Source organism: Chroicocephalus ridibundus, chromosome 4 (assembly GCF_963924245.1).
Source record: "Chroicocephalus ridibundus chromosome 4, bChrRid1.1, whole genome shotgun sequence".
NCBI classification, from domain to species: Eukaryota; Metazoa; Chordata; class Aves; order Charadriiformes; family Laridae; genus Chroicocephalus; species Chroicocephalus ridibundus.
The window spans coordinates 43,973,628-43,990,351 of record NC_086287.1 but is presented as its reverse complement, the minus strand read 5'-3'; the positions used below and the strand labels follow the sequence as shown (position 1 = coordinate 43,990,351).

The 16,724-nt window shown below is 42.0% G+C and overlaps 2 protein-coding genes across 2 annotated transcripts in view; both read left to right on the top strand.

Annotated features, from left to right (window-relative positions):
* On the top strand, positions 1 to 4,894 carry HAUS2 (HAUS augmin like complex subunit 2). Its single transcript, XM_063331550.1, has 6 exons — positions 1 to 299; positions 989 to 1,081; positions 2,418 to 2,487; positions 3,305 to 3,437; positions 4,090 to 4,198; positions 4,336 to 4,894. Exons 1-6 carry the CDS (start codon positions 39 to 41, stop codon positions 4,483 to 4,485), a joined length of 816 nt encoding a protein of 271 aa, XP_063187620.1. The 5' UTR covers positions 1 to 38; the 3' UTR covers positions 4,486 to 4,894.
* Positions 4,895 to 7,413: 2,519 nt separating this feature from the next.
* STARD9 (StAR related lipid transfer domain containing 9) overlaps positions 7,414 to 16,724 on the top strand; it is a 113,484-nt gene continuing 104,173 nt past the window's right edge. The window contains exon 1 of the mRNA XM_063331549.1: positions 7,414 to 7,515. Within this exon, the coding sequence (XP_063187619.1) occupies positions 7,469 to 7,515 (47 nt within the window). The 5' untranslated portion in view covers positions 7,414 to 7,468. The remainder of the gene's footprint in view (positions 7,516 to 16,724) is intronic.

Here is a 16,724-nt window from a genome sequence, read left to right as displayed (position 1 = left end):
CCGGACGCGCGTCGAGCGCTTTTCCTGTCACGCCCAACATGGCAGCCGCCTGTCGGTCGGTAAAGGGCGCCGCCAAGGCCCTGAGCTTACAGGCCCTGTGGAGCGCTAGAGCTGACAAGGAAGAAGAGGCAGAGGGGGCGGCGGCCGCCGCTAGCGGTGGGCCCCTGGAGCTGTGGCGGGAGCAAGGCGCGGAGGAGAGCGACGCTGCCGCCGTCTGCTCTAGGCCCTGGGAGCCGGGGCAGCCCACGGCGGTGGCCGCCCTGCTGGCGCGGTGCCTGGCGGCGGGCGCCGTGAGCCAGGTAACGGCCCGGGAGCGGGCCGCGGCCGCGCGACGTGGCGGGGGAAGCAGCAGCGTAACAAAAAAGTACCTGCGGGTGAAGGTTTGGGGCGGCCGCGGCTGAGGCGCTGCGGTCGCGGGTCTCCTCACCCCTCCGTGCCCGGCCTTCGGGTGCCGGTGCCCTGCCCGCAGGTGCGGGGCTGCGCACTCCGTCTGCAGGTTAACGGACCCCTGCCTTGGTGGCCCCTCCGCTAAAGCCCCGGCGGCCTGTCCTGGAATAAAAGTGCTAAACCCTGTCACTGTTTGCATAAGTGCTTGCTAATTTGAAGTCTTCCCTTTTATCGTGGGGTCTCTGACGGTTTTGGCTGGTGGCTGCTTTCCTCACTAGGAATAACCCAACCTGCTGCTGCGTATGTTTCTGGAAGGTAGACAGGAGGGTTTTTTGATGCCCTCTCCTGTGTTTCAGCAGCAGCAGCAAGCTGGTGGTGTTGAGTGTGCTCTCCCATTGCCTTTCATGAAATTTCATTTTCACTTGCATTCATTTTCTTCCAATAATGCATGTATTTTATGAGTTGTTCAGGTGAAACTTACTGTATTGCATAGTGCAAAATATTAACGGATACTTTAGACTATTAAAAGCTAATCTGGAGAATTTGCCTGATTATGTTCTTGCTGCTGCCTGCATTTCTTACTGCTGTTTTCCTTTCACAGGAGACATTGGATTTAACCAACAGAAAAGACCCGTGCTTTGTGAAATTCTCAGAGATCGAAAAAATAGCAAACATGCAAGCTGAAATCAATGAGGTACAGCCTTTACTGTTGTCAATATACACTCAACGTTTCAATACTGAGAGATAATACGTGGCACCTGATGGGATATCAGACTGCAATGTGCTCATTTCATGATTTGTTGGGGTTTTTTTATCAGTTTAGCCATTTAACAGCTGACACTTTTTCCCTAGTGCACTGAGTTGTCATAAAGAAAAGAGCAAAATCATGAAACAAAAAGTTTCAGTATAGCTGGAAAGACACAGCAGCCTGCATCTTTGACTGAAGTGTTACCTGAAGTTTTCTGAAGAAACGGAAGAACAAATAAGAGTTTCTAATTGACTTACATTCACAAAAATGTGTTTCTGTACATGCAACTAGACCATTTATTATATTGGTCAGCAATAGGTAACTTCAGTCGTTTCCTACTGCTTGAATTGGCTGTTGGCTTGTGTTTTATGATGATATTTTCTGAGCATCAGAAAACTGTACAAAACCGAAAAACTGGCACAAACCCCATGTTTATTAAATTATGCAGTATGGGCTCCAGCAGCTACAAAGTCTTACTGTAAAGCAGTGTGACAAATCACCATTTGCTTTTTTGGAGAATGAGTTAAACAACTGACATCCTGTATTCATGGGCAGAAGGAACAAACAGTTTCCAGCTCCCAGTAAGGTGGCTACTTAGTCTCCTTTGCTGGAAGGTTTCACATGCAAAGTACTCTGAAAATTTTCACTATCCTGTGAGTGAAGCAGGTGTATTTTTGTCCTCCCAGTGATCAAGAAAAGTAAAGCAACAGTTCTCTGTGTGTTCGGAGAGACCGATGTGTCATCCTCTTCTGTACTTTACTCGTCTTCTCTTGTCTATCCAGAAATGACCGCATCTCTTTCAGCCACAGGAAGGTACCTGCTCTTGTGCTGGTTTATCATTGGCAAGAAGTAAAGTCAGGGGGTTCACCTGAGAGAGCTTCTCCCTCAGCTGAAAAAACACAAACCAGTCTTTGCCAGAAGATGATGACTTGGGGCTGAGAGGTTCTTTAGTAGAATATACACTATGAAACTGCTTTGTAGGAGGTGTAAGTTTCTGTGTTTTAGGAATGAATTGCAGGATCTGTCTTTTCCAGACCAAATTTGCAATAACTCACTGTTTTAAAACAGTCTTTTCCTATTGACCAAAAAAGCCCCACCTAGTAGTAGAAACACTTGAGAGAGCGTGGTAGCATGCTCTCATGCAAATAGTCTTTCACATGTGTGCTCTCCCCCATCCTCCTGCTTTCTCCCTTTCTACTTACTCCACCGCCTCAAGAGGGTCAACGATATTTGGGTAATTACATTAAAAATTTATTTTCATTTGTGGATGTTATTGTTGTAGAAGAAACTGAAAACTGAAATTCTGCAGTTGGAGCAGGAGACAGCAGACATTGCTCACCCTTTTTACTTAGGTAAGTGCTGTTGTACCTTAGAAGAACCAAGAGTGTTAAATGACTTTATCAGCAGATTAATGTTTCACTTAAGTACGTGACAATTCTAGACGTTATTGCAGCTGTCTCCACGGGCTAGCTTGCTAGAGGTGGCAGGTGTTTTATTAGCCCCTAAAGAATGCTTCTGTACTATTTGAACTTGCACTCTCCGCTGTCTCAGGAGAAGCTCCCTGTGTAACTCATTCTCCAGAAGAGTTTTTTGTGTGTGGTCAGCTCCCCAGGATCAGTTGGAGCATCAGGAGTTCTGGGATCATCAGACTTGTGTGCTACTTTGCTGCTTTTCCAGTAATTCAGTGTTATTTCTGCTGCATCTGTATGCCCCTAAAATTGCTTGAATTTTTATTTTAGTATTTTGGGAGCATATATATTCATTTCTTTATTATTGCATGCTTTTCCCACTATGATTTGATGGATGCTTAAAAACATTCTAGCTTGCTACCACTGTGTTAGGCTAGTGAAATATATTGTAATACTTCAATGCTGTGATATAGTTTAAGAAGTTGGTTTAATCTCAAAGACAGTTTACTTAAAACTATAGGTGACGTAAAACGATTAACAAAGCTATATCTCTAAAAGTAGGTGTTATGACTTTGAGGTGCGTGCTGATATTAAGTCCTATACGCTCCAACAAAAGTCATTCTGATGAATTATGTCATTCTTGAGTTTAAACTCTCCAGTGCAATAGATCAACGTTTTCTTTCTGTCGTGCTCTTTCTTTCTTTCTTTTGCTCTTGGTTTAGCAGGACAATAGTTTCAACTTTGCAATTTTATTTTATAGGCAAAAAATGTGAGATTTTGCAAGATATGAACAGACACTTGGAAGCAGTACTGAAAGAGAAGAGAACTCTTAGGAAGATGTTGATAAAGCCCAGATGTCAAGACAGCCTGCCTATTGAGGCTACTTTCCACAAGTAGGCATATAGAAAATAATTGTTCTTGTTTGCATGAGTCCAAATTAATTTGAACTAATAGGCAGTAAAATTCGCTTGCTTTCATTCACTTTTCCATTGAGAAGAATAGAAATAAAAAGTGGTAGCAGAACCTCAGCTCAAAGCTAGTACTTTACTGATTGCTAAATTCAAGGAAGTTAGTGATGCGTATTCTTATGAATATTTGCTTAGCTTATTCGTCTTGTCTTTTGAAGACTACGCAGCAATTTGTAATGTATTGTTTAAAACAGCTGTGTTAAATGCTTGATTCATTATGCTTCTCCATAGGTAGGAATTGTTACTTTAGCATTTGGTGTCTGCTTTCCACTGTGACTTGCTCAGAATAAGCGTGTGAATGATTCCCAGACATGCATAGTACTTGTTTTAAAAATATAGTCCTTCTCATGTTCTAAAAATCTAGTCCAGTTTCTAAAGAAGCACGTGTTCACTTCTGTAATCCCGGCTGTACCTTGTCCTGAGAGTCATAAAAGAAGTGTAATTGCAAAGAAATTAATTAGATGGTTAAGAACCCAACTAGAACTGGAAGAGAGGACTAAGAAAACCCACGTGGGAAAGAAATAAGAGCTCATTGTTTTGCACAACTTCTGAGTAGGGGGCTTATTCTTGGTTACAGGTATGTAGTAGAGTTGTTGGCTGAGGCTGTGACTTTCATTGAGAACCTTGAAGGCCATTTGCAGACTGTAAGAAGCATCCCTCAGATACCAAACGTCATGAAGAGTATGGTGAGTAGCAAAAGAACGAAGCCTTCTGTCTCCCCAGCGTTAAGAATTCAATGCTGTTTTGTTGTTTAGGTTATTGTTACGTCTTGCTAGAATGACAGGATGTATAAGAGGCGAAATCCAACTCTTTTCTGCTTCAGGGCACTGCTTTGAGAAAAACAGAGATGCTCGTGATGGAGTTGGAGGAACTGGCAGACCAAATATTGAAATGGAGCAAACTGCAGAAAGATGTGTGTTCTGACAGCATCTGCAATACTGCTGGACTGGACTTTGGCTTATCTTTAACCTGACAAATCATTTTCCTCAAATAGGATGCATATTCAAAGAACTACCTTTTTACAGTCTCCCGTGAAAACTACAACATAGTTGTGCTTTAATCCAACAGGGACTTTGTAGGTAGTTTTATATTTCTGTTCTTACGTAACAGTTCTCCAACTAGTAAAAAAAAAAAAAAAAAGGACAGTAGCTCACAGAAGCAGTAGCTCACAGGAGGACAGACTACTGAGAAGACTGTTAAGGAGTTCCTTTTTGAAATAGTTGGACAGGATTCCCTTGGAGCCTATATCTTCAGTGCAAATTTGTTTTGATATTTCTCACGCACTTGCTATAGTGTCTATGTTCATTTTTATATGTGTTTTGATAATACACTGTGTTTTGTATGTCATTATAAAACTTCAATAAAAGCACTACATTTCAAGAGCTGAGGCTCTTGGTTTTTATTTTGTTACAAAATCCTGTAATTAAAAGAACAGTGCAAAGTCTTAGGTCCCAGTTTATACTTCCATAGGAGTTCCAACCAAGAAATTAAACAAGTTTTAAGTTACAATTTATTATGGCTATGATGTGGTTGTGTGGGAAAGCAGGGAGTGGATTCGGTGATATATGTCAGACTACTGATTTGCAAACCATGTTTCTATGATAGTGATAAATATATTCTTCAGTCTCTCCTTTTCTGTTGCTTGCCCTACCTTCAGTGCCCCCGCCCCCCTTAGGATAAAACTCTTGTTCCATGAGTATGACTGACAATTTAGCAAAAGCATTGATAGTTCCACTTTGCAAGCTTAGCTACTTTTATGTCATGGGAAGACCTGTTGGTAAAATGTCAGTGGCAGGACATCTGTAAACCAGGACGGTTGGTTGTCTTTGCAGGATGTCCGGTTTTGTATTCAGGATACAGAGCAAACTGGAAGTGGTGCAGATGTATTCCTTTCTACTGTTGTATTGTTTATGTTATCTGAATTCTTCACATATCCAACCTGTTGATTTCAATTTCTGAAAATGAGTCCTTTATTTTTTGAAAGTAACCACTAGGTGGCTCGGTACCACACATTTCACTGTAGTTTATGAGATTCTTGCATAAAAACTTGAATTAAGGAAGAAATCTTTGGTTCTCTGTTGAGCACGCTCTGGTCTGACTGACTTGTAATTGGTCTACTCTATATTTGAAATTTTCTGAGAAACCCATTTTAATATTTGTAGACCACATCATTCTGAGTGTGATGACAAGGTGTACAGTTTAACAATTCTCTAGTATACTATGTCAGCGTAGATGATGTTCCTCTCTGCTGCTAGTTAAGAGGATAGAAACAATTTGGATTAACTCAAGCAGAACGTCAAGAGATAGGATCTGGGAATATAAAGCAGTGTTCGAGTCCCATAAACTCGAATGGAATCTTTGTGTGAGCACTTGCTATATGTCCTTGCAGGATTTGAGTCCAAAGTCCCCCATCACTGTCATTTCAGATGTGGAAATGAAGGTCTTCCACACAATTGCAGAGGAGCTGGCATTTTTACTGAAAATGCTTTGCACATTCTGTCAAACAGGCAGAAACAGAATCCAGGCTTCTGGAATCATCGTCCTGTGCATCTATCACAGGCTTAACCTCTCTCTCATTCTCTTACAGGGATGATTTAGGTCAGGCAAATTAAAGCTGTTGTCATTTAATGCTTCCAGAAGTAGGATGAAAACATTCCTAGTTAGTTTGTTTATTATAATTCCTTGAAGTGAAGACAAATATGTGTGTTTGCCATATCCCAAAGAATCCAGCATATTTTTTTCTTTCACTGTATCAATTATTGGGGGTTGACTGTGGCGATGGGTTTAGCTAATACCATTTGCCACTGATGTACCAATTCATTCTTTAGTATGATTAAAGGGATAAATCTGTTGAAGTAAACAGTGATTCACAGCTTGTAGGTATTAATTTTAGTAGCTCTGTGGTGGGTCCAAGGGACCCATCCCATACTTCACTCTGGAAGGTTTCTGTATTGTGGTATCTCTTTTATTTAGATTTAATGTTTCTGGAGCTTAAGGCAAATTGTCTCATGAGGAGAACTATACTTAAAGTACAAATAAATAGTACAGTTAAAAGGCAGTTTAAACAGAAGTTGTTTAAATGGACTGTAAAAGGCTCGTATATGATATTCAGATACAGCTCAGTTTCTCATATATTGAAATGCAAAACAAGAACATTCCAGTTAAAAATGAGCAATGACATTGGCAAAAAAACAGGAATTGTGTCTTGAGCCTGGCATCTTGTTTACATGGGCAGCCAACGCTGCTTGCTCTCACATCTTCACAGGCTTCACAGCAACGGCAGTAGCTGACAGGGACAATATTCTAAAAGCAATTTTTTAAAAAATCTTTTGGTGGTTTTTATATTACTCCGAGTGCAAAACCTTCATCGAAGTTTTGCATTGATTTCCATTACAGTTCTTCGGAAGTTTCAAAGTTTAATTTTACACAATAAACACAAGCCGCCTGAAGACTGGAGGTTTTCAAAGGAATTTTAAACACTTGAGAGCTTTCCTTTAGGCTAGTGCGGAAGCGGCGCTTACCTTCCTTCAATTACTGTCAAATTAATTAAACGTGGAGCGCATCGCACTTTAAACAGGGCTGTTTTTCTGGGCGCCGGCACGATACTCGGAGAAGAAACGCGATTGGGATTATAAAACTGACAAGTTTTTTACTTCTGAAACCCAGTTGTTTTCCCTTGGCTCGGGGGGCGGGCGGGGGGGGCGGGGCTGTCCCTCAGCGAGTGTCCCCACGGCAGCACGGTCGCCATCCGGCCTCTCCCCGAAGCCCCCCCCTCCGCCGAGGGAGGTTTCCTTCCTTCCCTCCCTTCCTCCCTCCCGCCCCCGCGGCGGCTGTCCGGGTCTTCCCGCCCTCCCCCCATCCCCTCCGGGGCGGCTCCGCTCCTCCCTCCCCGTCCCCTCCCCGGGCGCTGGGCCGCCGCGATGCGGGGCCGGGGCTGCTGGGCGTGAAGGCGAGCCATGGCGAACGTCAAGGTGGCCGTGCGGGTCCGGCCTCTGAGCAAAAGGTGAGGGGACGGACGGACGGACGGATGGGACGGACGGGGAGGTGCCGGTCGCCGCGGGGCGGCTGGCAGGGGTGATGGGGTGCCGCTGGTCCCGTCAGCGGGGACGGGGAGAGGGTCGCCGCTGCGGGGGGGGCTTAGCTGGGGCTGAGGGAGGGACAGCAGGCGCTGGAGAGCTTCGGGGTAAGGCGGGAGGAGCGGCGGGACTCCTGTCTGCGGGTCACTGCATGGCTTGGGAAGTTTTCTCGGAAAAGTCACCCGCTGGAGCTGTTAGGCTGAACTTCCCTCTTCCTGAGGTCCCCAAAATAGGACAGTTGTCACCCAGTGTCAGGGAATCGTCCCTTCCCCTTCTGTTGTTGCTGGTTTTTCCAGCGGGAGGCAGAGCCGGATATTCCCACTGTGGCCCAGCTCCGCTCCTTCCCCGGCTTGCTTGGCTCCAATAGAAATCCCAAAAGCTCAATGAGAGGGCTTGAAGACAACTCCCACAAACAAGAAGATGCCGTAGCACAAATGCTCTGGTGTTGTTTGAATATAATACACAACTAAAACCTTGCAGACTTTGGAAATTCGGAGAGGAAAGCAAAGAGAAAAAGCAAGCAGCCAAAATTTCAGTGGCTGGTAATCTACTTCTCCTGTTTGAGAAATGCTACGGCAGTTCAGGCAGAAATGGTTTGAAATGTGGTATGAGCTCTGAGGGACAGTCTTTGATTTGATGCTGACTTTTTGTTTAGCACCAGTCCCTTGCGTTGTCTTCCAACTGCGTTTACTTCTGTGATAAATAACTCTTTCATTTAGTAGAGAAAATTATTCTTGAAGAGTTGCCCAGACAGAAAATTAGCCTAGTCATTTAGCCAGCAGTATACTATACTATTTACATTTTGTACTCTTAAGTTCTTATTTGTCTATGGATTGTTTTTTTTTTCAATAAAAGATACCAGAGTGTGTTGAATAAAATAGAAAAACCCGCCCAAACCAAACCTGATAGTCTTAATAGAAAAGGGAAAGGTGGAAAGTAATTTACAGGCTTTCGATATATTTTACCTTTAACTCAAAGCTAACTGATTTAAACAATACCCTGTCCATAATTTAATCTGAAACCATCTTTGGATAATATAGTTCTGATCTGTTGTACAGCTATGAATAGAACAGATCTGAATACATACTGGCATATTGTAAGAAGAGTTGCAGCACTGAAGTAAGCTAAGATTAATCTTTCATTGCTTAGTGTTTACTTTAGTGTTGGAGAAACTATTTGTTTTTTGTTCTCTTCCGTATTGTTAGTCATTCTTAGTGTTTACTGGTTAAAGAAATTGCCACTATACTCTCTATAAATAAAAAGCAGTATTCAAGTGCTAAGTATGAACATTAAATGACAATTTGGTAATGATACCACAGACCCTTTTGCTTCAGTCTTGTGGAGTTCCCTGGAGACTGAAAGTATTTAAAAGCCTGACTTGGCGATGTATTTCATTGTGCAGTCAATGACATATTTGTTTCTCCCACAATAGCATTTGGCTGCCTATTTGCAATTACATAGTGGACTTAGTAGGGTCTCCTGTAGACATAAGTTAAAATGAGTGTTTCTTAGCAGTTGGGGAAGAGAGGCCCAAGACTGAATTGGCAGGAGCGTAATCTTCCTTCTCACCAGACCCTCCTTGGTGAGGAGCTTTGCACCACGTCTGTCTTAATGTTTTTTCCCCGATGGGTATCATTAAATAGTCCATAACAGTGCATATATCATGATAGCATTAAACAGCGCCTGTAACTCTGTCAGATAAGGTGTGATAAACAGGAAAACCTTTGATATAGTCGGCGTGGGCCAGCTATTTGGTAGGGAATGTAGTTTGGAGAGTAGGATCAAAAAGGTGGACAGCCTCCTGCATGTGGGAGAAGCTAATCTGGTGCTGAAGTAGAAATGTTTGTATGAAGGTGAGAGTGGAAACCCAAGGGGTTGTGCGGGAAGAGACTTAAGTAATTTCCACCTGCTCAACCCGTGGCAGTGTAAGTGATGAGATGGGGAGGCAGAGACCAGTCTTGTATTTGACCCCAAAGGCAGTAGGCCATTTGTTCCTTGTGCTGTGTTGCCACAGCTGAGGTCAGCAAAAGCATTTCAAGATGGATTCTTGTATTTCATAAATGGTAAGGGGAAGTGACAGGATATTCTCTGTGAAGGCTCTGACGTGAGAACTTGCTTTCTAGCCTTGGCCGATATTGTCCAAATGTAACGACTTCGGGGCACATACCAAATATATGAAGGCTTAAAGTAACCTTGATAAGCATTGATAGGACTGAAGCTCTCAGTGAGGATAAAGGCCTGCTCTTTCTATTCCAGCTTCTTGTACCACTTCCATGTTGTGGTCACACAAACCTCTCGCCCTCTCTATACGCACACCCTGTGATTGCCTCCAACAGGTACCCATGCTGCCAGAGCTCCTGGGATCTCTCAGGTGCTTTGAAAAGAAAAACTTTCTGCAGAAAAATTTCAATTCAACTGGATTGAAGTATTGTAATGTGTACAATTGCAGTTCCAGCCAAAAATATTAAGCTTTGCTTTTTAAGAGTCCCCAAAATTGTAAAGTTGCAGGCAAAGGTTAGAACTAGAGGGTTAGTTGGTTGTTTCTAGACTACCATACAAACTTTACTTGCTTATTGCTTCTTTTCATTTAATTTACAATGGCAGATGAATGTTGGATTTGCATCTTAAAATTTACAGAATATTCAGATGTTAAAAGATGTTAATACAGAAGTTCATAAAATCCTTCTTTCTGTTTAAAGTTTCCATTTTTTTTATAAACCATATTAATCACATCTGCTACGCGTTATTTAGCATAGGGCAAAGAGTGGTCTTTTTGTTCTGTGCCTGTTCGGCGCCCATCACAATGCATTCTTTGGCAGCGAGCTCCTATGCACAAATAATCCCTGATAGTTATAAAGTGAGTACAGTTATACAGAATACAGAAATTTTTCCCTTGCCTAAACTTTAAATAGCTTGTAGCCAATGTTCTTCATAATGCCATCAGTCATTCTGGAACAGACTAAATTTTTTTTTTTTTTTCACCAAAACATTGTCCGGGCAGTAAATTACCTCAGATGTGTGTTCCCTGGAGTGACATTGCTTTAAAAAAGTCTTTATTACACATTTACTATAATACATACTAAAAAAGATTTATTACTTTGTGGTTGCATGGATACTTGTTCTGTGTAAATACATTTCCCCCTCAGTATGAAATATAGAGCTTGAATGGGTGCTATAAATTGACTATAGCGATAGGTAATAATCAGGTATTAAATAGGAGCCAGGAACTGATGAAATCCCTTTATGGTTTATTTCCGGTCATCTTAATGCTTGGTCTATTAGATATTAGACTTTTGTAAGGAAAGTGTAATGTTATTTTTGGCTGTCATTCAGACGCTGTTGATGGAAACACTTTCAATGCTAGCACGTAACTATGTGAACTAGGAATGTTGTTTCTTTTTCTTTCTTGAGGTCTGCCGTGGAGTACGCCAACACCGCGGGCTGCAGTGTGGTGCTGTGATAGCAGATCTGGCCCTCCAGACCTGGAAATAGTGCGACTGGCTGAGAAAGAGGGTACATTACCCTTCAAGCATTTCAGTGCTGCATCTAGGGCTCTCCTTGCACCTGGGTAGCTCACTTAAAGCCATGTTCGCTGTTTGTATGCTGCAGAAACACCTGCAGCGTTTGGCATGTGCTCTTACTACTTATGTGGGCCAGCAGAAACCGATGCCAGTTTTTATATGCTGCTGGATTCAAAAATGTTTGTCCCTGTGGTATCCCAAGACAATTCTAGTGCCTGGTTGTGGCTGCTGATTGCTCTGACGGTGGATCTCACCCCTGTGTTGTATGAGAGGAGGAAGGGGGGGCTGTGTTTGTGCACGGGAGCCCCCCTGGGAGGGGAGCCGTCATTGTTTCCAGGACAGTATGGTTGGGGCCAGGATGGAGCACAGCTGCCTTGTGCCTTTTCCTCCACGATCCACTTCTGCTGCAGCTTCTGCTCTGCATCCAGCTGTCTCAGTTCACTCGTGCATACCCAGGACGTATTCCCTTGTGACAGTGTAGCTTGAGAGCCACTACCTGAGTAGTCTTAAAGATGGGAAAGAGGGATTTTAAAAAACAGAGCTCTACACCACAATGAAAAGCCTCATGCATTACTATAGCATTCTCTTTTTAGCATGTGCCAGTGACTAGAAGACATTGCATTCCTTCACAGATTGTGGATTGAGGCCTGGGTAAAATCATTCACAGCAAGTTTGTTTAATTGAATTGTAAAATTATAGTGGTGGTAGTTAAAAACTTGGCACTAGGGCATGCAAGTTGCCCTGTGATGCTTTTTGAGAGTTTAAAGTACTTTGCTGGGCCCTGAAGTTTGGGAGATACTTGTGCAGGACCCACTAAAACAGAAGACATATTCTGCTGTTGAAAATATCCTTTCTGCTTTTCAGTTGCCTCTGTGGCCTGGAAAAGGAGGGACTGGCAAGGAACTCTTATTTGAAAGGGTCTTTTCTGGTGTCTTTAATAACTCACAAATGAACTCTCCCATCCTCTGTGAACCTTGTAGACATGTCACCTGGAAGAGTTGCTAAACAGATTAATTAACCCAAAAACTGCCCTCAGCCTTTTTCTGCTTTGCCTGCTTTCCAAGATGTAGCTTGAAGCCTCCTGGCCAGCTGTCTGTTTCCCAATCCCCTCAGGAGTCCCTGAGCCTGTCCTCCACACTCTGGCAAATGAGAGCGTCAAAGAAACGCCTGTGTAGTTCCAAGCAGCAAAGAGGAACTGCGCTCACAGCTGTGCAGGTGTTTGCTACCACGGTCTGAGCTCAGCGGTTGTTTTCCTCATTACTGCTGCCCTTCTAATGGCCTTCCTGGGGTGCAGCAGGTGGGAGAGTTAAGTTTGAGCTCCTAAGGACAGGGGTGATGGATGTGACCAAGTCCAAGGCTGGGAGGGAATTGTCTCCAGTAGTACGGAAAGTTTCTCACTTACAGTTTGCAGAAACATGCCTGGTGTGTCAGGCGAACCTGGGCAGTGTGTTGAGCATAGTGGCAGGGAGTGGGTAACAGAGGAGCTCAGCTGATCAGTGCATTATGACGTAAACACATAAAATTTCATTTCTATTGAAAGTGAAAGTTAATGGAGAAGTTATGGAAAAATAAAATTAGTTTTAAAATCATTCTGGAAATTATGAAAAGTAAATCACTGTTGGTTTGGGCTGGGTACGCCTTTATTAATCTGCTGCGAGATCAGCTTTGTTAAATAGTCTCCATGCTGTGGTCCCCCTCCTTTGTTCTTCCTAATCACATTGTGGTAAGTACAAGGAAGGATTATTTTCTAAGACTTGTTGCTGTTTTATAGACCATGCTATTAGCTATTTTGCATGCTTGCATATAACCACAAGAACTTAAGATAGAGCAATATAGCCTACTGCTGACAAGAGTGATAACTTGTAGCAACTCTTGTAGAAAACATTCCTTGAATCTTATGCATAACAGATGTTAAATGCTGTATCGAAGTAAAATTAAAGCAACGGCAGATTGGAGGCTATTGTTCTCCCTCTTACCCCCACCAAAGCAACTGTGATTGTTTTACTTATTCAAGCATATTCCTTTTAAAATGTTTATTCTTCACTAGTTGCTTAGTGCTGCCTTTTTTAAGCACTCTTTGAACCAGCCCTGTTCAGTTGTTGTTTCTCCATCTTAAAACTTCACAATGCCACTGTTAAGAGGAATGTATTCTGGGGAAAGATAGCCATTGACGTTTAGGTTAACATTTCAAAAGCTTTTCCAATTATATTTAAAACAAAAACAAACAAAGCAAAAAAAGCCCACGTGACCTTACTTTATTCAAACTGTTGTGATACGCTTCTTCAAATGTACTTCAGGCGAGTGTATGATGACGCAAGGTACTGGCATCATTAGTATTCATACAGTTTATTTTTGTTTACAACTTCTACTTAAGTTAGCTTTTCTGTGCTTTTTGAATAGTGTTTGAAAAGTAAGTGTATTTGAAGTAAGTGTATTTAAAAAACCCAACCCAGTATTTGCAAGGGGAGAATGTTTCTTTTCCTTTATATTTCTAAAGGTAGATGTGAGGATTTTTTTCTATTTGGTACTTTTCTTGAGCTAATTTACACTTTACTCTGTGACCCAAGTGTGTGTTGGATTAAATGAGTTCTCTGTTAATGGAATATTGCTATCATCTGTGTTAACTGCTTTACTGGATGTAATTGGACGTAACTTCCTTAGAAATCTGCATATATTTTACATTATCACAAGAAATATATTACATTCAAAAATTCCCCGGAATATAGATGTAGTATAATTTGGTTTTATAGATTTTAAACGTATGTTCCATAGGGATGTAGTTTTCAAATTCGAGACAAAATACTGCTTTCTTTGAAGAAAATGACAAAATTGTCTTAGATTTCAAAGGGACCAGAATGTCTCTGTGAAAAGAAAAGGTATAAATATAGGAAAAAAAACGGGTAACAGGCAAGAGCAGAAAACACCTTTTAGGCTTGCTTAGGACTGTTGGATACTTCTCATGCTATTCTAAGGTTTGGACTAAGGCAGGCCATTGAACACAGTGCAATGAAGTGTTTTTCTTCTACCCTGACCTTGATTTCTTTGCCCTGCTCAATTGTATATTTTAGAATATATATTCCTTGCTACCTTGGTGGTGTCATCTCCTCTCACACCTAGAGAAATGGCAAACTTTCATCTGCTGTGATAGCTGAGTGAGCGTTGTTCCTCAGTGTCTCTCTGTTACACATCAGTCCCTTTTTTCAGAGGGTGGTAGTTGAACTCTGTCCCAAAAACTGTGGGTTTTGGGGTTGGGTACCTGATGGTGGGAAAGAGCTCTCATGGGCCTCCAAGAGTTGCTGTCTGAAAATGTGTAAAAACTGCATTGGTTATGCATTGCTCATGATTTCAAGCTTTTTTTTTTCCACAGAAGAGATGGGATTTCTTTTAAAAAGTTTACATTCTATGTTTATAAAGGAGATCCTTTCCCAAAAAATGTATTTTAACGTTTCTGTATCCTGTTTTGTAACCTAGCCTATTGTTAAGTTTATCTTGACATCTTTTCCCCCCTCTCTCTCAAATTAGCTACTTTCCATTGCCTAGTCTATTATTTAAAGTTTCTAGTAAACTATCATTGAGGTGGCTGCTCTTTTCTCTTAGTATCTGTACTTGGCATTAGCAGGTGGTTTTCATAAGTCACATCTGTGTTTTTATAAGGGACTGCACCCGTAACCTTTCCCAAATGTATTCTTCTTGCAGTTGCATGAAGCAAGTTTTCTAACTTTGGTAAAGGGCAGACTTTCTAGCTTTTATAAAGGGGAGGGCTCTGCACGGCTTGAGTGGCCACCACCACCCATTCCACAGAAGGTCATGCTTTTGCTGGTGTTATGTGACCATGCTGTGCCCGTACTCATTTAAGCCCGGAGCACAAGATGCAGGCTACTCGTGGTTTACTTCCCAGAGTAAGAGGCTGACTGTCTTCTCTTCTTTTGCTTCCCTTGTTGCCTGTGCAAAAGCAGCTACAAGAATGTCTTGAAAAAACAAAAGCAAAAGAAGCTTTTGAAAGCCCTCTAACTAATATTTTGCATTTTCATAGAATGTGTTTCCTCCCAAGTCCTAAAAATACTTCATGAGTGTCAGAATGTTTTGAAGCAGGGATCAGATTTTTTGTATGTAGCAAAGAAAAATGGGGCACAATGTCATTAATTAACTGGAGCCATGTCTGTGCTGGGCAGTTTCATTCTCTAAGACCACATACTCTATCTGAGAGAAGTTGCAGTAATGTAAGATGACATGACTGCATGGATTGAGATCACTGCCCATCTCCCCCGGGGAATGGTGCAGAGTTGGGATGCTAGTCGTGTGGGACCTTTGTGCAGTGCATGGTGAGACACCATCACTGTGCACAGAGAATTTCTGCAAGTTCCGGGTAGGGTTTCCCCAATTTCCTTTTCTTTAGTCTGACTTTTCTTTAGACTGAGCTTTATGTGAACTTTAAATAGCAGTGCACTTTTATTTTTTTTTCTGCCACTTTCTGTCTGTAGCATAGATTTCAAACAAAATAGTGGAGTTTTGCACCTCTTTTTTTTTTTTTTCAATTTAAGGGTTTACTGTAGGAGCCACTTTTGATGCAATGAAAGAGCAAGAGGGATGAGACAGTAGTGCATCACAGCATTCAGTGTCACATCGTTTATTTAACTACGATCACAGGTTGAAGTTCTGTCCTGGTGGAATGAAAACTGACCACTGTATCCAAATTCTGGTTTGCATGGGAATCATGGCATTTGCACAGAATTTCTTTGATACAAAAGTCCATGAACTATACTGTCTCATTACTCAGTAAACAGTTGGAAAATCAAGGGTGGATGAAACTGGACTGTAGCTTTGTTTTAAACCCTCCTTATTTCATACTTCCTTAAATGCTGGTGGTATGAGAGATGAAAGGACTTTTCCCTCTCCCTTTCCCTCCTCCCCTCAATGCCTCTGAATGAAAGAGAAAGCAGCATTATTCCACAGTTGTTCAAGGCACTGATGGATCATCAGGAGTATTTCTGACCTGGGATTGCTCAAGGAAGATGCCTGGCTCTTGTTCCAGCAGTACAAGACTTCAGAGATGGTGCATACAGGAACACCCCTCTTGTACAGGATTGCAGAGCTTACTGTGACCGGAGAAGGTTGTCTCCTGTGCTTCCTCTCCTAGCTCGTGAATATGTATATCAAAAGTCTGGTAAGATTAAGTAAAGACTTTAACGGTTTGAGCAGGCCTGTATCTGAAAAGAGCACTGACGATGCCTCATATTTATCTCTGCACTAAATATTCCTATTTCTGTTGTTGCTATGTAATATTTGCAAAGAAGAATAGGGAGAAAACACGAGGATGATGGTGATCACTAGGAATGCTGATTTTTTACTATCAGATTGTGTTAGCCATTATCAGAGCCAATGAAAGCTCTATGCAGCTAGGAGGAGCCTTGAAAGGATAACTTGAGCAGCGTGTCTAGTATAGCAGCGTGCTGTCTTGGTGAACTCTGTGTACTTGGCGTCAATATAGATTTTTAAGTTATTTATAAACATCTGTTCTGAATTTGTTAGGAGGGTTGGTAACCGGGTGTGCACTGCTTTTTTGCAAGACACAGTAAAAAAATTATGACTTAAAGAGAAATACCCAAAATAGTATC